This window comes from Malaclemys terrapin, chromosome 2 (assembly GCF_027887155.1).
Source record: "Malaclemys terrapin pileata isolate rMalTer1 chromosome 2, rMalTer1.hap1, whole genome shotgun sequence".
NCBI lineage: Eukaryota > Metazoa > Chordata > Testudines > Emydidae > Malaclemys > Malaclemys terrapin.
Genome location: NC_071506.1, coordinates 241,485,414 through 241,509,359, shown reverse-complemented (window position 1 = coordinate 241,509,359; position 23,946 = coordinate 241,485,414). Strand labels below are relative to the sequence as shown.

Here is a 23,946-nt window from a genome sequence, read left to right as displayed (position 1 = left end):
AGCATGTAGGGAGAAAATCAGAAATGCTAAGGCACAAAATGAGTTACACCTAGCAGGGATATAAAAGTAACAAGAAGAGGTTCTATAAATCCACTAGGAGCAAGAGAAAGATCAAGGAAAATGTAGGTCTACTACTTAGCAGGAAAGGAGAGCCAATAATGGGTGACATCAAGAAAGCTGAGATGTTTAATGCCTACTTTGCTTCAATCTTCTCTAAAAAAGTTAATCATCATTGAAAACTCATGAAGGAAAGGTGAAGTTGAGAGGGGAACAAAGAGTACCCAGGGAATTACAGACCACTCAGCCTAACTTTGATGGCTGGAAAGGTACTGGAACAAATTATTAAACAATCTAATTGTAAGCACTTAGAGGATAATAGGGTAATAAATAATAACCAACATGGATTTGCCAAGAACAAACCATGCCAAGCCAACCTAATTTCCTTCTTTGATAGGATTACTGGTATAGGGGGAAGATGTAAACATGATATATCTTGATTTTAGTAAAGCTTTTGACACAGTCCCGCATGACATTTTCATAAGCAAACTAGAGAAATGTGGTCTTCCAGATCAGTGGTTCTCAACCAGGGCTACGCAAACCCCCTATGGGTATGCAGAGGTCTTCAGGGGGTACATTAACTCTCATTTAGATATTTCCCTAATTTTACAACAAGCTACATAAAAAGCACTAGCTAGGTCAGTACAAACTAACATTTCATTTAGATAATGGCTTGTTTATACTAGTAGTCTATATACTACACATTGAAATGTAAAGTACCATCTTTATATTCCAATTGATTTATTTTATAATTACTGTATATAGTAAAAATGAGAAAGTAAGCAATTTTTCAGTAATGGTGTACTGTGACACTTGTATTTTTAGGTCTGATTTTGTAAGCAAGTAAGATGAAACTTGGAGGTATACAAGACAAATCAGACTCCTGAAAGAGATACATAGTCTGGGAAAATTGAGAGCCACGGTTCTAGATGAAAGACTATAATAATCAGTGGTTTGCTGTCAAACTGGGAGGGCGAATACAGTGGGATGCCACAGGGTCCTGGGTCCGGTACTACTCAATATTTTCATTAATGACTTGAGAGTGGAGAGTATGCTTATAAAAACTGCAGTCAGATGACAACAAGCTGGGAGGGGTCGCTAGCACGTCAGAGGACAGGATTAGAAATCAAAATGACCTTGCCAAATTAGAGAATTAGTCTGAAATCAAGATGAAATTCAATAGGGAACTAACTGCAAAGTACTATATTTAGGAAGGGAAAAAACCAATACACAAATAAAAAAGGGGAATAACTGGCTAGGCAGTAGTATTGCTGAAAGGATCTGGAGGTTACAGCGGATCACAAATTAAATGAGATTCAACAATGTGATGCAGTTGCAAAAGAGGCGAATGTTATTCTGGGGTATATTAACAAGATGTTGTATGTAAGATATGGGAGGCAATTGTCCCACTTTACTTGGCACTGGTGAGTTTCAAAGTTGGAGGACTATGTCCAGTTCTGGGTGCCACTCTTTAAGAAAGATGAGTAAGGTTTTAAAAAACTGGGCATGTTTAGTCTTGAGAGAAGATTGAGGGGAGGCCTGATAACAGTCTTCACGTATGTTAAGGACTGTTATAAAGAGGATGGTGGTCAAATGTTCTCCAGGTCCACCAAAGATAGGACAAGTAGTAATCAGCTTACTCTGCAGCAAGGGAGAGTTAGGTTAGATATTAGGAAAAACTTTCTAACTATAAGCATAGTTAAGCACTGGAATAGGCCTCTAAGGGATTGATAGATTCCAAGGTCAGTAGGGACCATTGTGATTGTTTTGTCTATCCTCCCATGTGACACGGCCACAGAACTTTCATAAAATAATTCCTGGAGCATATCTTTTAGAAAAACAGCCAATCTTGATTTAAAAATTGCTGGTGGAGAATCCATCACAACCCTTGCTAAGCTGTTCCAATGGTTAACTACCTTTGCTGTTAAAAATGTATGTCTTATTTTCAGTCTGAATTTGTCTAGCTTGAGCTTCCAGCCATTGAATTGTGTTATACTTTTCTCTGTTAGATTGAAGAGCCCATTATCAAATATTTGTTCTCTATGTACATACTTACAAACTGTGATCAAGTCACCCCTTAACTTTCTCTCTGTTAAGCTAAATAGATTGAGCTCTTTGAATTTATCACAATAAGACATGTTTTCTAATCCATTAATCGTTCTCATTGCTCTTCTCTGAACACTCTAATTTATCTACATCCTTCTTGAATTGTGGGCACCAGGATTGGACACAGTATTCCAGCAATGGTTGCACCAGTGCCCAATACAGAGGTAAAATAACCTTTCTATTCCTACTTGAGATCCCCCTGTTTATGCATCCAAAGATTAAATTAGCCCTTTGGGCCACAAAAATCACACAGTCATTGATATGAATGTTAAACAGTGTTGGACTAAGAATAGATCCCTGTGAGGCTCAACTAGAAACAAACCTGCTCAGTGATGATTTCCCATTTACAATTAAATTTTGAGACCTATCAGTTAGCCACATTTTAATCCACTTAATGTGAACCATATTAATTTTATATCTTTCTAGTTTTTTAATCCAAGTGTTGTACTTGTCAGATGCCTTACAGAAGTTTAAGTACAGTACATCAATACTATTAATTCTCTCAACCAAACTTGTAATCTTATCAAAAAAAGAAAAGTTAGTTTAGTAGGATCTATTTTCCATAAACCCATGTTGATTGGCATTAATTATATTACCCTTCTTTAATTCCTTATTAATCAAATCCCACGTCAGCCGCTCCATTATCATGCCCAGGATCAATGTCAGGCTGACAGGCCTATAATTAAACAGGGTCATCCCATTTACCCTTTTTAAATATTGGCACATTAGTTTCTTCCAATCTTTTGGAACTTCCCCATTGTTCAGAGACTTACTAAAAAGCAACATTAATGATCTAATTCGGTCCTCAGCCACCTCTTTTAAAACTCCTAGATGCAAGTTATCCAAGTAAGGTTGTAAAATCCCCATCATTGGATATTTTTAAAAACTGGTTAGACAAACATGTATCAGGAATAATCTAGTATACTTGGGCCTGCTTCAATGTGAACTAGATGACCTCTCTAGGTCCATTCCAGCCCTACATTTCTATGATTCTATGAAAATGACTGCTGTATGCTGAAGTCTGGGGTCTAGTAGTAGGAGCAAGGAGACCCATCAATAGCCTCCCCTTCTGCCCTTTTTATGCCAAGAACAAATTAGACACAGCACATGAATTAGGACTCATCTAGTCCTCTGCCATTACCTCATTTTTACTACCTGAATAGAATCATAGACTACCAGGGTTGGGAGGGACCTTAGGAGGTCATCTAGTCCAACCCCCTGCTCAAAGCAGGAAAAATTAATGGAGATATCCTATCTCCTAGAACTGGAAGGGACCTTGAAAGGTCATCAAATCCAGCCCCCTGCCTTCAGTAGCAGGACCAAGTACTGATTTTGTCCCAGATCTCTAAGTGGCCCCCTCAAGGGCTGAACTCACAACCCTGGGTTTAGCAGGCCAATGCTCAAATCACTGAGTTACCTATTCTATAGGGGGAAGGGATATCATCCAGCAACTTCTGTGAAGGCTGATGCAAAAAAATAGGGTCCTCTGTAATATCCTTTTTGTCCTAGATTGATTCCTTTACTTTCTGGTGGTCCAGCATGCCTACTGATTCTCTCAGGGTTCCTGCGTCTCATATACTTAAAGAATTTTTGTTATTTGTTTCATATCTTTGTCTATGTGCTCTTCAAATTCCCTACTAGCCATCCTAATTTCCATCTGACATTTTACTTGCCATAGCTAATGCTCCTGCCTGTGGGCCTCATTTGGGTTACATTTCTATTTCTCAAAGGATGCCCATTTGGCTTGAATAACCTTTTGAACCATGCAATTTAACCACAAGTTTTCGCATGGTCTTCCTGTTTCATTTTTCATTTAAGGATACACATGCCTTCTGTGACTATGTTATTAAACACTTAAGTAGCTGCCATGATAACTCTAAGCATTTTAATTCCCTAATTTTAACTTTAGGGCCTTTTTGAGTAGCTCTCTCATTTTTTTAAACCCCTCCTTTCTAAAGTTTAGCATCACTGCACTAGTTTTTTGGTACAGTCCCCTTCTCCAAAGATACTGAATTTAATAATATTGTGACCACTGTTACTTAATGGTTCAATATTTCTTAAACCAACTCATGTGAGTTACGAAGGACTATGTAGAGAACATCCTCTCTTCTTCTGTACGCTAGAATTTGCTGCTCCAAGGAACAACCATTTAATGTGTCAAGAACTTTTTTCTTTAAACCTTATCCTTTATTTGCCCAGTTTATATGTGGGTAGTTGAGGTCATCCATGTTTACTGTTTTATTAGACTCAGATGCCTCTTCAGTCTCTAACAGTGCACACTTGAGATCCTTTTCCTGATTTGGAGACTGATAGAACAACCAAATGAGTATATTTGTATTTTTATGACTTGGGATTTTTATTTATACAGATTTTGCAGCACTGTCTTTTCCACTCACTAAATTCTATGGAATTTTAAGATACATTGCTACTGCTCCACCTCCTGTAAAATTTATTTATTTTTGTTATTCCACTGTATTTCAGAAATGGCTCATGAAGATGTCCTCGTTAGGTATTCTAACAATTTATTTTGGCTTTAAGCTTTTTGCATTGTGTACAGACACGTATAATTTTTATTTTGGGTCAAATGTTTTATTGTCCATCTCCCTGTTACTTTCCCCAAATGTACTGCTATGATATCAACTTGTCCCTCCTCCAGTTCCTGTAATTTCTGGCTCTCTCTCTTACTACTCGATAGAGAGTTCTTTTTATATTATTGACATCCCTAATAGATGTTTTAGTCCAACCTATTAGAACAAAAACAGTGAGTGAGAGAGAAAGACTTCTAGATGATATAGGAACATGAACAATAAGCAGCATGGGAATAAGCATTGCCAGATAACCTGGCTTGTTGTTTAAAATTAAATTACAAGGTTAGTGGATAAAGGAAACACGGTGGACGTGATATATTTTGGCTGGAATTTTCAAAGGGGCTGAAGGGAGTTAGGTGCTCAACTCAACTCCTTTGGGCCCCTTTGAAAATCCCAACCTTGGCGTTTAACTAAGTGTTGATCTTGCAAAAATCTAACTCTCATAATTAGTTCAAAGACAGATGGATTGAAAACTTTATTGTAGGTGTTAAATAAAGGGTAACGATAAACAGCAATGTATCAAGTTGAGGGGAGGTTTCTAGTGAGAAATGAAAGGGACTGGTGTTCTGTCGTGCCTTTATTACAAATCCGAAAGATTGAATAAGCATTTGCAGATGATGGTAAATTGTGGTGTTACATATTGTCACTGATGATAAACATAAAAGAAACTAGAATGTTTATAAATATGAGAGAACAAAGTGAGATTCAATTTGGAAAAAACGCAATCTACTGCCTATGGGGAAAAAAATGGAAGTCAATGACATTCAATGTCAGGGAGAAAACTGGATATCAGTAATGCTGAAAGAGACCTAGAGATGATAATGAGCAACAAATTAGACATAAGTTTACAATGTGATATGGCAACCAAAAAGGCTAGCACAATTCCAGACTGTAGATACAGAAATATTCCTTCACAGAGTAAGGAGGCATATACAACTCTAGAGTGACTGTACCTGGAACACAGCATTCAATACAGGGCACCACATTACCAGAAAGATAAACCAATTAGAAAGTTCAGCAAAAAGCATCAAATGATTAGTGGGCTGAAAGGATTTACATAAATGTTAAAAATACAGCATAGTAGGTATAGCTTAAGAAGTGGGCAGGCTAACAAGTTTTCAAATACTTGATGATTGTAAACACTAAGGTGGGAAAATAATTACTTATGATTTTAAAAGGGGATACAAGTGGGAGTAATGGAGTGGAATTAAAAAAAGGGAAAAAGTTGGTGGAATATCTGAAAAAACTTCCAGATGTGATGTCTATTAAATTGTAGAATAGTTGCTCAAGAAAAGGGAACCCAATAACTTGGGACATTTAAAATTTGACTGGACAACGCCCTAGGGAATATATTTTATATATGGATTTCTGATTTAGCTGGAAAATGTGTAAAAATGTATCCATCTCCAGAGTAGCTACCTATCTCAGGATATGTTCTGTGATAAGTACTATATTGCCAGTTATGCTCATTCAGTTGGCTCAAGAGCCACTTGTTTCTGACACAAGATAGGACTAACCTAAACCTTTTGATTTTGGACAAATAAGCCTCAGTTTGGGAGCACGAAGGCAGAAAATTCTGCATTTTCTGGAGGACGCTGTCCAGTACTAGTTTTGCAGGGGTAGGCCCCAAACTTTCTCAGGAAACACATACTAAGATTCTAGAATTCCGCAAATGTTGATCTGGGGGAATTATTTGGTCATCAATGAGGAAAATTTAAACAAAAATTAGCTATTAGTATAATTTTAAGAATGTCATTTCTCTCTGCTACAGTAGATAGCATAAAATACAGTTGCCATTTACATTAGGGGAGAGAGGATAGAAGTATGATTGAATTATGGAATCTTATACTAATGCTACTAAAAGGGATATAATTTTAGCTCTGACATGACAAAACTGAATCATAACATGTGGCAGGTGGGACACAAAAAATGTATGTATTCTCTAAGAAAAAAACTATTTTTACAGAGTTATATTTTTAACTCAAAATTTTGGTGCTATGGCTTTTAGTGTTTGTTAATAATTAATAGATTAAAAATCTTTCATGTTCTGAATTTATTTTTCCATTGAACTTTTGTTCAAAGCTTATGGTAAACTAGATTTTAAAACACCTTATTATCATGCTACAGTATTCCCAACAATTTCTTGTAGCATCTTTCACAAGTACTCTTTAAAATTCCTTGCCTTAAAGATGGAAGTTCAAATGTAATCATCAATGGCTTCAGTTTAAACGCTTTTTTGTAGTGAGACCTAAAACCTGTGGCACAGCAGCTTTATGTGGATTTTTTTGGGTAAATAAATTCCACTAAGGCTGTTTCATTTCAGCTGTCAGTTGTGTATCCCCTTTACCACTCCCCCACATATCTGAGTACAGTCAGTACATTCCCAACTCCTACTGCCAAGTTAAAATAAAAACGCTCTTGGTCTAGAAATGATTGAGGTGGTTTGCTCTAATCAAACTAAACCAGCCAAATGTTCCTTTCAAAGGTAACTGTCTACTCTGCAGCTGTATGCAAACTACCACATCAAATGTGGAAAAAAAAAAATAGCAATAGAATTCTATCCTTACAGTACAGTGCTGGCTCCAAAGATGAAGAGAAACAAAAGCATCAGCACAGCTAAGAATTACATTCACAAAAAGCTCCTAGAAATATGCTGACTTAAACTGTGAACAATGTATTGAAATTTCCAGTATATAATTAGCTAATTTTGGGGAAGAGGGGGAAATTCCCTAGAAGTGTTAAATAGCAATAGATACCTTGAGTCATTTATCCTAGTGACCAGAGTGTCATCTAGATATATTAAAACTTCACAGCAAATTAAGAAAAAAATACATAGACCTGTTTCTCACTTCCTGTCTCTGTCAAAATACTTACCGTTCTGCACTGAGTAATATTGAATTTGGACTTTTAGAACAAGCTTCAATTAAACTTGTAATGATTCATCTGTATGTAGAATTTGTCAGTTAAATCATTAAACATTGGAAATTCCTGCAAAGATGAATTCATGGTGGGTTTAGCTTTCAGTTTGCCTCACTAAGAACAAACCAATTACTTGTTTGTGTTAAACTAGTGTGACATAAAGAATAACAGCATTCATACAAGGGTTGCTCTGAACTATTTTCAAGACACGATAGGCACAATTTATTGTAGGTGCAACTCCACTGACACTAGTGAATTGGTATAATTTGGACAAACCTTCATTTTGGTAACTAAAGTCATCTCCTGGACAGAACTACACGGTTGCTTTTTGGGGCAGAAACCTGTCGTCTTCTTCTAGGTCTATAAAACACGTAATACACGTTTAAGCTCAATGATTCCAGTAGCATCACCCTGATGACGCACATCATCTCACTGAATTCAACGGGATTGCTCATCTGAGTAGAGATGATATAATTGGGCCTTACATAAATAATAACTTTGATTTCAAAAAATAATTTTGAGGAATATTTTGTTACCTTTGCTTTCCTAAGGATAGAATGTAAAAGTGAGCAAATTAACACAACTTAACAATATGGATGGGACATGACTAATGGTATTTTTATGGCACACACATTAGTGTCAGTTAATCAACAAACATTCACGTTCTCACCACGTGAAGAGCTCATTATATAAAGTTTTCCAGTGTGAGGGATATTTCTACAACACTATACCATTCTCCATGGAAACTTTCACTAAAAAGATGTTAACACTCACTCACTCAAGAAAGCTTGTACTCACCCCATGCAAATGGATTTTCCAAGCCTTGAACTACATTTTCAATCTCCTTTTCCTTATTCAACCTTATTTTGCCCCCGTTTCTCATGTATACTTATTCAAGCTTCATCATCACTTACTTAGTCTATTAGTAAACACTCTACACACACAGATAGAATAGATGGTCATTCGTGAACTCCCTAAGTGCCTATTATCTGAACTACAGGGGTTTCAAACTGATTGCACCAGGTTTTTCTCTTATTTCAGGAATTGGGGCCATATCCCCTGTTCTCAGTCACCTTTACAGGCTTCTCCAAATCCTAGCCATCTGCAGATCCAATTCAAAATTGTTCTCATTGTTTTCCAAACTCTCATTTGTCCACTAATATTACAGCCAGTGATTCTCCCATTTGGTTACTCTCCCTTTCTCCACTCTCGTTCTCTGTTCTCCATCTCCACATAACTTTCCAGAGTTGGGGAGGGTCGCTCTTTTCACTTTGCCCTATAAATCTGGGACTTTCTCCTTTCCTTTAAGCCACTTCCTCTCTTCAAATCTTGCATAAGGACCATCTTGTTTGCGTTAGTTTGACTCTGAATCCCACTCATCTTTCCCTTCCCTCCCATTATTTCATACTCCCATTCTTCTCTAATTGAAACTAATGTGCAGTGATAATTACCTTTTAGTTTTACCATGTCTGCTCTTAAATTTCAGTTTCCTTTTCTTTTGCTTTCCTCCATCTTTGCACATTAGCTTACCCTGTCTGCCTTCTGAGAATCTCAGATTCCGACAATATATATGTACTAATTTCTCTCTCTTTAATGGCTTGTCATACATCACATAAAGAGTTCTATAAAAAAATTAATTGATTGCACGATGTTGACCTGTAGGAGTGATGCTACACACTAAAAGTTATAACATTAGTTTGGCAGTAAAAGCAAGGAAGGAAGGAAATAGAATTCACTGGAGACTACCACCCCCTAAAATAGAACGGCTACACTTTAAAGGATGGAACTTCTGAATGGCTTCAGTAGACTGTCCTTTAAAAGTTACCAGACAATGTTAACATCCCCACAAACTGGAAGTAAAAACAGAATATTAGCTTCTGTGTTTTAAAATTCCCCTCCCAGTTGTACATGCTTTCATGTTTTTTAATTAAAATGATGAAAAACAAAATGTTAATCACCCTGCAAAGGGAATTATCAAAGTTCTGCAACATGTTCTGCCAATAACCACGCTAAACGGGTATTCAACACTAAAAACTCAGTTATATTTTTATTGTTAGGCTCTATCCTCTATTTTTATGTAGTCCTATCACAATATAATGCCACAGGAAGCATCAGACTATTAAACACCTCTGAAATGTTGAGCTAGTCTACAGGGAGTGAAGCAAACATTGGCCTTTTTCTATAGAGCATATCTTGCAAAGTTCCTAATATTGTCTTCCAATATTTTATATCCTTTGGGACAATATTAAAAGACCCCTAATCATTGCCAAATTGTGCAAATAGAGTAAAAGAATTATACTTATTTGGTTTCCTATAGACTGGATCCATGTTGCAGGGAGATCATTGAATAATGTAATGCCTCCAACTGGCTAAACCATCATGTAAGAGCTGGAGTCAATTATCTGGGCTACATGTCTTGGAAACTAACAAAAGACAGAAATGAGATTTTCAGTATTTGTGTGCTGAGTGCCCTTGTTAGTCTGGCAATTGAGGCATTCAGTAAATACAAGCTAAAGGTGCCAGAATTTTGACAATTCTTTTAACAGCAGGAGCACATTTCAGATCACCAAATTCTAATAAGGATTTGTCTATCTGGAGCTTTTAAGACCCGTTAACTCCCAACAATACTAAAAAGAGCCAGAGTTCTGGGAAAGTTAAGTGCCAAGAAACAAAAATATAGGGCTTTGTGAGTTTGTTCTGTTTGCTTAAGGACTTTGAACATTCTGAACACTGCTAAAACTGTTAAATATATTTGTCTTGAAAACATTTGGAATCTGAGTTTCCCTCTTTTGTAGCACATTCTTTAAATGCATATTTCCAGTATGAAGCCTGATTAACTTTTAACTGAAACTAATCATCTGATTAATAGCAGGAAAGATATAAAATGAACACAATGTAGAGCTGAATTTAGTAGTGTGATCATAAGAAGATTTTTTACAAATCTATTACAGCAAGGAATACTCCCAGTTTTACACACAGGAATTTCCTGAATCTAATATGTCATTCATTCCTGGCAAAGTCTGTCCTTTGTCTACATATACTTCATTTTCCCCCAAAATAGAACAGCAGTAAGTTACATAAGTGCTGGACTAATTTGTGCCAGATTTAACTACTGTATACAATAACTTTTAATGAAGCATTTCATCTTCCTATCTGAACAGTGGCCTAGATGAGCAACTTAATCATACTACCAATTACATCTGAATTGTCATAATACACAAAATATTTTAAAGCAATGCATGACAAAATTTGCTCACGCAGATCTTTCTTTAGCTTTAATAAAATAGAATAAAATGTCTTGACTCAGAGGAACTTTCATACCAGAGCAAATGTGAAAGCGAGAACATTTTCTACACAAGCAAACAATCCTTTTACAGTACTTAGCCTTTCTAAATACCAGTTTCTACAGTTTTAAGTTATCTAGGCTCAATCCTTCAATGTCAATGGGAGTTTTGGGTGACCAAGAACTGCAGTATCACCCCTTTTAACTATTATAAACTCTTTCTTGTTTTCAGCCTAGCTCCTCTTTCTGCTTAATTCTGCAGTGAAGTCATAATGAAATTGCTTCTACAGCAACAGACTGTGAATCATGATGTCACAAATTCAGCACTGTAGAAATATGGAGAAGATAGGCTAGGACAGAAACAACGTGAACTGAAACTCAATTAGCAAAAAATAGCATGGTTTGAAAAATATTTTTTTAATGTTATTAGTGGTTATTTTAAAAGTGAAGCCCAGAAATTTCTGCCTAACAGGTTAAATCCTTTGCCATCCCAATGCAGAGTAATAGTCAGCTTGGGCACAAACTGTTTCTTGAGGGCTGCGGGAAGAAATCCAAACCCACTAGGATAATCCTGAGTCTGCAGTAGCTCTCGTCACTTCTGCAGTCCAGCTCCACAGAGATCAGTGACTGCTCAATCCACGTAGCAACAGGTCTATGCCCCCAGCATCCGGCCATCCCAAGGCCCAATCATTTTTCATCCTCCTAAACACCACTGCATGGGGACATATAGGAAAATCCCTTGCAGTGCTGGGGTCCATGAGCCTGTGTGGGCTACCCAAATCCTGCTATTCCTGCACAAGAGAACCACATCAGTTCCATTGGGCCTGTGGTGTTTTGAGAGGAAGAGGCAACTTCTGCTGTTACTGAAGGTTGTATCATTTGTGGGTGTGTTGATATATATTGTCTGGAGCAAGCAGACTGAAGCAAATTTGTTCAGGTGCACTGATCATGTGTTGCTCAACTATTTGAAGTTTGTCTACATTTTGACTTATAATGCCATCATGAGTTTTTATTGAACAACTCATGGCTCGTACATCTCATTACTCAGAGACCAGTTTCTACTTGCATTTGTCACTTATAAGTTTCAGACAGACTGCTTGAAGTATTTTGAAAAAGAGAACTTTCCCCTTCACAACAATACTTCATTTTAAATGCTATTTTAATTTTTATTCTAGTTATCTGATAATGATGCATCTTTTATTTTAGTGTTAAAATGCTGCATTTTTCACTACCTTAATTCACTAATACTGACAAGACTGCAATTTCTAGACTGGTTACTCACATAATAAACATTTGTAATGAACAAAATACATTTAATAACTGTGTGAAGATAGGCCAATGGAGTGAAACTACAGATCTTCATATACAGCATTTCTTTTCCCGGGTATATTTACATAATAAAAAAAAGTAATCCTTTAATCTCAAGAAATTACAAGATCCTCTACTGTGCTTGGTAAAGGAATCAAAACATTTAAATCTTTGCTCCTTCCTATACAAACAAGTCAGTCTTCATTAAAAAACAATTATTTAAAAACACTCTAAAATGATACTTAAAACTTCACCTACTCAAAAGATACCCAATGAAAACAACAGAGGTATGCTTTTAAATCGAATTTCTCCCATCTCAGAAGAGCTACTGCTTGAACTTGCTTTTTATTTTCTACTCTCACAGATGGAAAGAAGGTGCACTGCAGAGGGCCAAACTCACTGGTACATAATGACCCAACCTGTCGCATCTGAAATGCTGACTGAGGCAAGCACTGCAGGCTTCAAGGAAACATAATTAAGTCCTGGAACATTCTTCCAGATAAATTTCTATTAAAACTAAATATTCAAAAGTCCGTGGTTAAGTACTTGTTGCTTGGAGATAATGAATTATTCATTTGATCTTATAATAAATATTTTAACTTGTGATATACCTGTAAAATACCAGGTTGCTCTGCATTTTAATCTGAGCAAAACATGTCTGTATTTGCATGCTCTTTTCAGACATTTTGTTCTTTGTGATTTTGCTGAATTTAAAGTGTTCATGAAAATTGGAGGATTCAAGAACAGAGCCTCTTCCTGGATCACTGTATATGGAGTGATCCCAGTAGGGACAAAAATGCCACAGGTATATCTTATATTTAAGTATTTCCAGGATTTTAGTTTTTTCTACACAATCTAGGCTTTCATTTAAACAAATAATGGTCAAAAGTTTCAAATGGGGAGTGTCTAAAACTAGGCAACTAAATCCATACTTAGGCACCAAAATAAGTGGCTTGAATTTCAGAAGTTCTGACCACCCCCCAACTCCTTCTAGTGTCAACAGAAACAGCATCCGCTCAGACAGCACCTCTAAATCAAGCCACTTGTTTCAGTGCCTAAATATGAATATGCTGCCCAACCTTAAACACCCACATCTGAAAATTTTAGACTAAGTTTCTAGTCCTCTGTATTACTAGATGGCCATCAAAAAACTCTCTCTATCCAAACAACAGAAACAGCAAAGTTGTGAACTCCAGTCTACACCACACCACTAATCTCAATGAGGTCTCTGCTTGGAGTCCAGTTGAGATCTAAAAGACACATAATAAGGTAAAGCACTCCTCCCACTTTAAAAAGACATTTTTTTCTAAGCTATTTTTAGAACGTAAACCCTTTGCCTACCCAGTCCTTGGAGTAATAAGAGTCTACTGCCACAATGTCTGGAAAAGAAAGAGAATGAGAGTTTCTCTATCCATTTACCTTTGCATTTTAAAAATCACTCCCAATCTCCCTTCTCCTGTTGCAGCTCCAACATAGAACCTCAACTCCAGACCCTAAAATGGGCACACGGCTCACAGCATGTACTTCATCTTGTACTTTAGCTTCCCAGGCCTATAGAGATTTGGTGCCACAAAAGTACGAACTGTCTTCATTTTGCTGTCTAACGTTGCATTATTTGAACTGATGCACAAATATTGGAGGTGCTTTTGTTAATGTTACATGCTTACCTAACCTGCAGATCAGTGAAGTTTTACATTGTCATGTACAGGTACACCTGCTATAAAACTGTCCATTTGTTAAAATTCATAAAGTAAGATTAATGATGAACAAAGAATTCTACATATTTGAAAGAAATAGCTCAAAAGAATTTTCCAAAACTCTCTGCGTGATTGCCGGGCAAACCGAAATCAGCAATAAGTTTAAAATGTATAACCATTTACTAGTAAATCAATTACACAGTAGAGGACAGTTCCTACAATGCTTCACAAACATTCCTAGCAAAATTCCCTCTAAGTTTCTTCAAGTTTTCCAGCATCCCTGGGCACAACCTGCAAGGATTAATAAGCCACTTAAAACTGACCTATACATTATATAAGCACAAAGTTGAATATGTAAAGATATAAAGGCTTATAACAGAGGCAGCTTTTGTTCAAAAACTTGGGTTTGTGTATTCAGAATTACTAGTACAAGGATTTCCTTATTGTGACTTTTCTTGACACTTTGGAAGTAGGGCTTGCAAATTGTATTTCTGTATCTGTTGGTACAAGGCCCCACAAATGCGGTCCTAAGTGGTCACTTCTCCTGCTTATGCTTAACACACTGAACTTGAACCCTACAAATTCCCACTCCTTGTCTAAAGTTGGTGGGAACATTACATTATCCACTGCCACTTTCATAATGAATAGGTCTGCCAGAAATCAGCTGTGTTGGGCAGAGTGGATATGCAAGACAAAAGAGTTCTCTCTTTTCATTCCCTCTTCTTGTGCCTGTGGAGAAGAAAGGGTATATATGGCTCCTTGCCCATTCACTCAAACACTTATGTCACACACCTATGCCTCTGGAGATGGGTGCCTGTACAGCATGCTTGCCTGCCGAAACCTCATACCACACTCCATGTATCAATTTAGTGCTTATTCCATCCATATACTCGATTTGGTGTCCAATCCACCCTTGTACCATGTACCAAAACTAGAACTCAGCTGACCATGGGTCCCACTCCAGCGCCTCACCTGACCACATTGGGGTGCTCAAAGGTCTCCAGGTGCCTCAATACTGCCACCTCACGGATGGTGGAGAGTGGCATTCCCTCCTCGCTTGTCTGCACCCGTACGCGCTTCAAGGCTACAAAACGACCTCCATGCTTCAAGTCTCGGGCCTTGAATACCTTCCCATAGGCTCCTTCACCAATCTCAGCCACACATTCATACTGCTGGTCAGCTAGGCTCATGCTGTCCTTATCCATGCTGGTGCTGCTTCTTCTCTTGTCTCTGGAGTACCTCAGGTCCTGCTGTTGAACTGGCTGCTTCCTGCAAACTAGTATTTTGCTACTGCTGAAAATGCACTGCACACACCGGTTGCAGAGCTGCCACTGCTGGAGGAGCAGGCAGGATGATTTCACCCTCCTGCTCCCCTGTTCTGCTTCAATACAGTCCCCAAAATGCCTTCTCTCTCTCTCAGCCACCAGCAATTATCATATAGTCTTTGGGATCATTGTCTGGGTAAAGCCAGTTAGATCTATGGGACAAAACAAACAAACAAACAAAAACCCAAACATTAGAAGTTCATTAGTGCTGGGGTTGTCTCCTCTCCAGCATAATTTCTCCCTGTACATAACATGCATTTTCAGTTCACTTACTTTACATGGTTTAATAACTGAGAAAAACAGACTGACATACATGATTTGATGACATGGATGTGTGCAGGACACAATATGATGCAGATGATGGGAGTAAGTGTAATGCTATAGAAATGCAAGGCGTGAACAGCACTGTACAGTTACAGGGTAGGTTCAACACTGCATAGGGAGAGGTAGCAAGTCAGTGCCAAGGGAAAGGGTGGGTACCAGCTCAGTGCTGAGACTGGGGGTGGGATATAGTCCCAGGGCAGGAAGTACCAGCTCAGTGTTGGGGATGTGGGTTGAGTGAGCAGTCCTACAGAAGCAGGTAGCAGCTCAGTGATGAGGATGGACAGAGTCCTAGGGCAGGGGATAGCAGCTCAGTGATCAGTGGGCAGAGTCGCAAGTTGGGGGAGAGGTAGCAGCTCAGCATTGGGGAAGTGTGTGTGTTTGGGGGGAAGATTCTCAGGGCAGGGGGTAACAGGTCAGTGATTGGGGGTGTGGGGAAGTGTCCAGGGGAGGGGTAGCAGGTCAGTGATGGGGAGGAGGGAGCAGGTCAGTGATGGGGAGGATGGAGATGTGTCCAGGGGAGGGGGGAGCAGGTCAGTGATGGGGGTGTGGGGAAGCATCTAGGGAAGTGAGGAGGAGGTCAGTGGGGTGGGGTGGGGTAGCAGGGCAGTGATGGGAGGGGGGTAGAGAAGTGTCCAGGGGAGGGGGGAGCAGATCAGTGATGTGAGGTGGGGTGGGGTGGGGTAGCAGGTCAGTGATGGGGAGGAGGGAGCAGGTCAGTGATGGGAGGATGGAGATGTGTCCAGGGGAGGGGGGAGCAGGTCAGTGATGGGGGTGTGGGGAAGCATCTAGGGAAGTGAGGAGGAGGTCAGTGGGGTGGGGTGGGGTGGGGTAGCAGGTCAGTGATGGGAGGGGGGTAGAGAAGTGTCCAGGGGAGGGGGGAGCAGATCAGTGATGTGAGGTGGGGTGGGGTGGGGTAGCAGGTCAGTGATGGGAAGGGGGTAGAGAAGTGTCCAGGGAAGGGAGGAGCAGGTCAGTGATGTGGGGTGGGGTAGCAGGTCAGTGATGGGAGTGTGGGGAAGCGTCTAGGGAAGCGAGGAGAAGGTCAGTGATATGGGATGGGGTAGCAGGTCAGTGATGGGAGGGGAGTAGAGGAGTGTCCAGGGGAGAGGGGAGCAGGTCAGTGATGGGGGTGTGGGGAAGTGTCCAGGGGAGGGAGGGAGAGGGGGGAAAAGGTCAGTACCCGGAGGAACAGCAGAAACGCCCCTAGTCAGGGGGCAAGGGAGTCCCGCGGGGGAGGAAGCGGCTCAGCGCCCTGCCCCGCGGAAGGGAGGCACCGCCTGTCTCCGGGAGCAGCAGCTGGCTGCCCAGCCCTAGGGAAGTAAGTCCCGCGAGGCCAGGCCGCTGCGTGCCTCAGGCGGCGGGGCGCCCCCCGCCGGGGGGACTGCTCCGTGCCTCCCACGGCGCGCGTGTGTGTGAGGTCGGGGAGAAGGGCCTGGCCTCGGAGTGCGCCTCAAGCTCCGCGCGCACCACGGCGGCGTTTAGTAGCGCTCCAAGGGATCGGCCAGAGCCGCTATTGCTGAACCGCGGAGGGCTTCGCCCATGGAAAGTTACTGATCGGAAAAGAATGCGGGCACCGGAGGGGGAACCCCCAGCCCTCCCCCCACCAGGGCTGCCCGCGAGGGGAACCCCCCAAGCAGCCCCCCACCAGGGCTCCATGTGCAGAATCACCCCCTAGAAACAAACGTCTTCTTACGACTGCATGCTCGGGAAATCCCCTCGCACAAATCCCCCAACAAGAATGCTTGCGGGGGGGGCAGGAGGAAGGGCAAAACCACCCCCCGAGTAAGAATGCGTGCAAGGAGACCCCCCCCCCAAAATCTCCCAATAGGGATGCATGGGGCAGCAGAAGGGGACTCCCCCGACAAGAAGCATTGGGGATCCCACTGAAACACCCGAAAATAGAAAACAGGCGTGAATGGGCCCCCCAACGCAGAGTCGTGCCCCGGCACGGCGGTTCCCTCCCCCCCCAACAAGAATACATGCAGAAGGGGGACGGCAGAAACTGTACCCCTAGCGCCAGGGCTGAACGTGTTGGGGGCCGGCCCCACGCTGCAGGCTCCCCACAAAGCCCCAATCACGCCGTTCGAGGAAGAGAAGCCCCCTTAGCCACCAAACCACCCAGCGGGGCAGGGGCTGTTTGCGGGGCGTTCGGCAGTAACACTATATGGTAGGAGAAGCACATGGCCACTTCCAATTACCTGGTCCGCTCCACAGCTGCCCCGATCGCCGCACGAGCCCCAGAAAAGCTTCCGCAGGGGGGAAAAATAACCTTCCCCGAAGCAAACCTCCCATTCGATTCCCGCGAGCGAAGACCCCAACCGGGTAATAAATATTCACATGATGATGCCGCCAGCAGGTCTCTGCCGCGGCAGCCCAGGCCACACAGGTAGCTGCAGCAGCTGCTCTTCCTCGACTCTGCTGCTGCCCTCAGCTCGCATCCTCCTGCAGCAGCCTGGCAGCACCTTCCTGCCAAGGGATCTTTAAGTCAGAACCAGAGCGGCTTCGGCCTCCCACCCCCTGCCTGGGAAGGGGGGGAAAAAGGCGACTCAAAGTCCCGTGTTCACCAGGCTACAGCTGATCAAAGCCCTGCAGGCTGCACCACGCAGCTGCCCCGTGTGCGGGGCTTGTAAACCAGCCCTCCACGCCGCCCGCCGCCGCCGCCGCTGCTTCTCTAGCCTCTCGGCTCCTGCTCACTCTCAGAACAGCGGCGGCAGCACAGCTCGCAAACCTCCCCCCCCCCCTCAACTTTTTTTCCCCCTTGCTTTCCCACGCTGGCTGAATGTGACTTGACCCCGTTTCAAAAAAGTTTGACATAGTGCTTTAACATTTCCGCATTCCTCCCCGACTACAAAGGCTGCAGCCGCCTCCTTCTGCTTTCTGTCTCTGCTCTCTGTCTTCACACTCAATGAAATCCTTCATGTGCCTCTGCCAAAGGCAGCCACATACCGCAAGGGTCGCCGCTAGCGCAACTGCCAGAGGCATGCACCCCAGGGGGGAGAGAGAGAGAGACATCATTAGGGAGCAAAAACCTTAAGGTGATTCTTATTTGCACTGAGGCAGCGCCAAAGGACCCCTGGTCATAACTGGGGCACTGTTGTGCTAGGTGCTGTATAAACATAATTATTTATATTTGCAAGAGCCCCCAAAAGCCTGATTCAGAGGTAGGGCCCCATATGCAAGAGCAGTGCAAACACCTAATAATAACTATTACTACTTAGGCTTTTAGTGTTTTTCAGTAAGAGATCTCAAAGGAAGCATGGTCCCGGCAAGAAGATCTTTATTATTATTTGCTAAGCAATCACAGTGTGTTTGACCTTGACAAGACAAAAAACAAGAGCAGTCTCTGCCCCAAAAAGCTTCCAGTGGGATGGGGAAATGAACACTTTGCAGAGCACTTCACTGCTGCAGGGAACACTTTATACAAAGTTGATTCCTACAAATACTGAAATTCACTGCAGAAGACTGCACAAAACAGATGCCAAACTACTCTCTCAGTAGGGGAAAACACATCTGGAATTCTTGATCCTCATTCCCTCCCAATTGATCCATTCCACCAAATTCTTCTCAGAACCTCAAGGACAATTATGGAATTCAAAAACTCATCAGAGTCAGCTCATTTGATGCTTAAGCTGGGACCGGAGATCTCCCACTTATTTTTGGAGGTGAAGGATGGGCTAGCTGGAAGGGAGGAAAAGGGTACAAAGCATAATTAAATTCATGGAGTACAGAAGTCATTCTGTGCTGAAGTTTTTGCATCATACACAGTGTTATGTACTAACGTCTTTATGTGCTGAAAATAACTCAGAACATATGGTTTTATGTACATAATATTATATAATTAAAAGACTTCCGTACAGAAAGACATGCACAGAATTATTTTTTAAACAAACTTGACATGTCCTCTCAGCTGTCAGCTGAAATCAAGTTGGAGGTGCTGGTTCTATCACGCATTCTGAAAACTATGTCAGATAAACTTCAAGGCTCCATCCCTGTTTCTGACCAGTTTAGAAGCATCACTTAGACTGGGGCTACTGAGAAAAAAATTAAGCATCCTTGACTTCATTTGGGAGGAGAAATGGAAGTTTGTGCCAAAGAACTGAGACTCTTCAGCAAATAAAATTTTATGTGCTGTGCACTAGAGTTTTCAGAAGTCCGTGCATACATTGCAAGATCTACAGAAACCAAATTTGTGCTCCTAATATACCTTATTTGATTAATAAAAATAGAAATTCCCCAAATGTTTTGTTAAATTAATGTTAAGCTTGCTAAAGCAAGTGACAAACATTGTTAGAAAAACATATACCCCAAAAGTTATTTAGAAACCTCAAAACTTTAGCATATGTAAATAAAATAATCTAAATATTCAAATGTGTATATTAATACTTTTTCTAAAAAAAATATAGACATGAATATTGACATTACATTACATCTGTATGCGCATTACCTTGGCTTATCATTTCCATACTTGTTAATGTTCAGAGCTTTTGAACTGTAACATTCTTGGTCCTCCCCCCCCCCCCTTTAACAGCCTTGGACTAGATTCATATACATAGGGCATAAACTACATCTCTGGGTGCAACAGTGTTCACTTTTGAGGGAGGACAGGAAGCAGTATTTGCTGCTTGCCCTACTTAGAGGATTCCACATGGGAAAGGTTGCTTTAAATTCCAGCTGGGTCTTTCCTGGAACCCTATTGATGGAGGCTGCCTGTGAGAGGCATCGAATCATGTACAACTTCATATTTAGCATGTGCAATGTGGAAGGGATAACATTGCTATTAAGCCCTTATGTTTTCCATTTCCATTGCAACTTTTGTGTTCAAACTTGCAGCTTTAACATTTCATCATTACTAAATTTTGCACATCACAAAACCCATCCGTAAAGCATTCTCTATACAAACACTTATTAGAGAATATATTTGATTGTTCAGTGTAGTATGAATGTTTTGTCTGCATGAATTTGTGATGGTTCAATACTAATAAGTGGAGAAACCATGAATAATTATGCTACTCATTCTACCAAATAGATTCCAATAAACCATCTATACCATACTACCCAGTTATGTATTTGTTACATTGTACATGGTTTTATAGGATTTTAGGAGTCTTTCAGAGAGTTTTAAAAGTGCTATGGGGTACTTTTTAATTTTTTTTCTGTGTGTGTCTTTCCACCTGTAAGGCCAGCTGCTTGAGTTACCTTGAACCCTGCTGTGCAGGGTTCAGATGATTCCTACACACCTCTAAAATGAGCTAATAGCTTTTCTGTACCTAAAAATTAAGTGATTTCAGGCAGAATTTCAAAATATACTTCGGTATAAATATCCAATTAATAATGGGTGATACTACAAAACAAGTTGCAGCACAGAAAGCAACTGTTTGTCCAAATTTGCAAAATTATTTGACTGTTTAAATCTTAAATAGATTTTAAAGTAATAAAGTTGTTTCATATAACATGCTTTGTGAAAAAAATTATAAACCAGCAAAACTGAACATATTGTCAGATATAAAAATAATCCTGTTTAGTTTTTTTGCTTTTGAAAATATTTCTAAAATATCTGGTGTCCCTTTTTCATGAGACATTTTACATTTCAGTATTTCTGATTTATAGTATTCTCATTTTGTCTCTTAACATCAGGAGGCTTTGTAATCCATATAACAATACATTTCATATTACCTTTTTAGTTTAAAATCTCTTCATTAATCTATATATTTAAAAAAATCTGCATCCGTTTTTGGCCAATGGTGTTGTGAAAGTCTATTAAATATTGCTGCTAAAAATAAATTCAAAGTAAAAATAGTTGCTAATTCTACACAAATTATTACGAAAATATTTGTTGTACTGAAAAATTAGTTCTTGGGGGTGCTCCTAAAAAGGAAGGAGAGATAGATAAAGCTTTCTCTGCATTTCACTTTCGTTTTAACCCATCAATTTTTAATTTGTGAAACCCTATTTCAGAATTCTGTTTAGCTGCGAACACTAATAAAGAAAACCAATTTATATGGAAAGATATTGAAATGAGTGCAATTTTCCTGTATTTTATTGGTATTCAATATACATTAAAATATAATTAAATCACCTTAAAACTAAGGCGTCAAAATTATATATGCTGCTTTAGTGACTACAAAACACATTCATAAATGAGGTCTCTAAGGTTTTGCTGGAAACAATGAATAAGATGATGGTGTGACAATAGGTGACAAATAATTACTGGAATTAACATGCCTTTACAGGAGTTTACAGTATTTGAATAATCTGGCATCATGCAGTACCACAGAAGTGCTATGAATAGTTTAAGACTCAGAAAGAAAGCTATATTTGTTTGCTTAGTGTTTTAACTGTTGCAGGAAACTGCTTAAGTTTTGTTGGGGATTCCAGAATTTGGTGTTACAAGAAGTCCTCATACAAATCAGAGTGAAACTTACTCTTCAAGAGTACATATTTGAATAGAGGGTTTTGGAGGATAAGGCACTCTGTGTATACTGTTTTCATTCTGATTTATCTTTGTTTAGCCTGCATCATCTATCTTAGCTGATATGGTGTGGTTTTTATTCATTTCGTTAGGCATTCCTAGTTAGAAAATCCCTTACATACTTGAGAAACTAACTATTATTTGGCCAGAGTAGTCACAAATCAATTGAGTTGGCACAACAGATTGTGTTTATTTGTAGAATCCCCTGGTAGTTAGATTTTATAATATTTGAGAACAAATTGTAAAATCATGATCAAAATAACCTTTAGCAAGTATTAAAAGGTTTTGTAAATAAAACATCTACTGTTTATAATTATTACATACCAAGATATCCCCTAAAATAAGTACTTCATTTATCACAGATTATGTTGAACTAACATAATAATTCTTAATTTAATAGTAACTGCATTATACATTTGTTTGGGAAAATGTATAACAAATAGAAAACACTTTTAAATAAAGTGCAGACATAATAAAGAAAAAAATGTGTTTTTTGGACAAAATCTACCACTGAGATTTGGTACAAGTATTAAATTATTTTAAATAATTATATGATCAGTATGCATATTCTTAATTAGTTAACCAGAACACACAAAACAATCTCTAATCCATATTTTCAGAAAAAACACACTTGGTTGTAAAAATATCCACAGAATGTTTTAATTAGTTCACATGTAATAGTGAAATACTGTTCTAATCTATGTAAAATGTACATAACCACTGTATAATTGGCAATGATTAAGGTAACTTAAGTCAATTACAGAATGATTCCATTTAGCTTATTTTTCTTTCAATCAGAGCCTCTGTTTATTGTTGATAATTTTGTGTTTGACAAATTGTATCTTTCCATTACTCCAGAAATGAACTCTACTGTGGGACTATTGTTTTTTTCTAGCAGAAAGAACCACAATATGATGCTATGCTATTCAATGCACACATTTTTCCATATTTCCTTGTTTACAAATCCTAAGAGTTGCCAGTAAACATGCCATGTGAAAAGCAAGTTAACAAATAAATCCTTGCCTGCATGCTTGCGCTAATAAAATTCGGAACTTTTTAATGAATGCATTTGACCACACATATTATACATAACCTGCTCATCCTCTTCTTTAGACAAGATCTGGAGAAGACCTTATTTGCTTTAGAAAGGAGATTTTTGCATTGTTTATTTTGTACCTACTGTACTTTGCTATGAAAGACCCAAGGATAATTCGATGTTTCTCTTTGAGAGAATAACTTCTTATTTATTGTTATTTGTATTTTGTATCACCTACAGACCCCAACTGAGATTATGGTCCATTGGCTAGTATATAATAAAGACAAACTCTATGCAACGAGCCTACAATCTAAATAAGTAAGACAGACAAAAGATAGGAAGCGAAACAGGCACAGTGTGGTGAATGAAGAGACTTGCCCAAGGTCACACAGGAGATCAGTGACAGAACTTGGAAGAGAATCCAGGTTTTCTGACTCCCAATCCCATACCCTATTCACTAGACCATGATTTAGAGATCCAAACATGCAGCAACATACCCCAAAAGATTTAAGGAGGATAAAGTGACACATTTTATCCATTTTCTCAAGATTTTAAGATTTCTCTTATCCTGTAATTATCACTGTCTGACATGTCATCATTCTTAACTGCTCATTACTAATAATTGTAAAAATAAGATTTCCTCTCACCCCTTTCTATTCTCTTTCCTCCTTTTGCAGACCTGTATATCTACTTCTGATATATGTATATGTAACATGCTCCTGACCTTATAAAATACTTCCTTTTTTTGGACTTACAGATGAGAAATCTTCCAGAATAATCTCCATTTGATTTATACATGCAGCATCCTAAACACTTTTCAACATGCAGTTGTAC

At 39.6% G+C, this 23,946-nt stretch overlaps 1 protein-coding gene across 2 annotated transcripts in view; it reads right to left on the bottom strand.

Annotated features, from left to right (window-relative positions):
• The window catches only part of CDK6 (cyclin dependent kinase 6), a 190,317-nt gene extending 172,054 nt beyond the window's left edge, over window positions 1-18,263 (bottom strand). For both annotated transcript variants that reach the window (XM_054020458.1, XM_054020459.1), the window contains exons 1-2: window positions 17,806-18,263; window positions 14,931-15,435 (exon numbers count right to left, since the gene is read on the bottom strand). In XM_054020458.1, the coding sequence (XP_053876433.1) occupies window positions 14,931-15,163 (233 nt within the window). In that variant the 5' untranslated portion in view covers window positions 15,164-15,435; window positions 17,806-18,263. The remainder of the gene's footprint in view (window positions 1-14,930; window positions 15,436-17,805) is intronic.
• Between the last annotated feature and the right edge of the window lie 5,683 nt (window positions 18,264-23,946).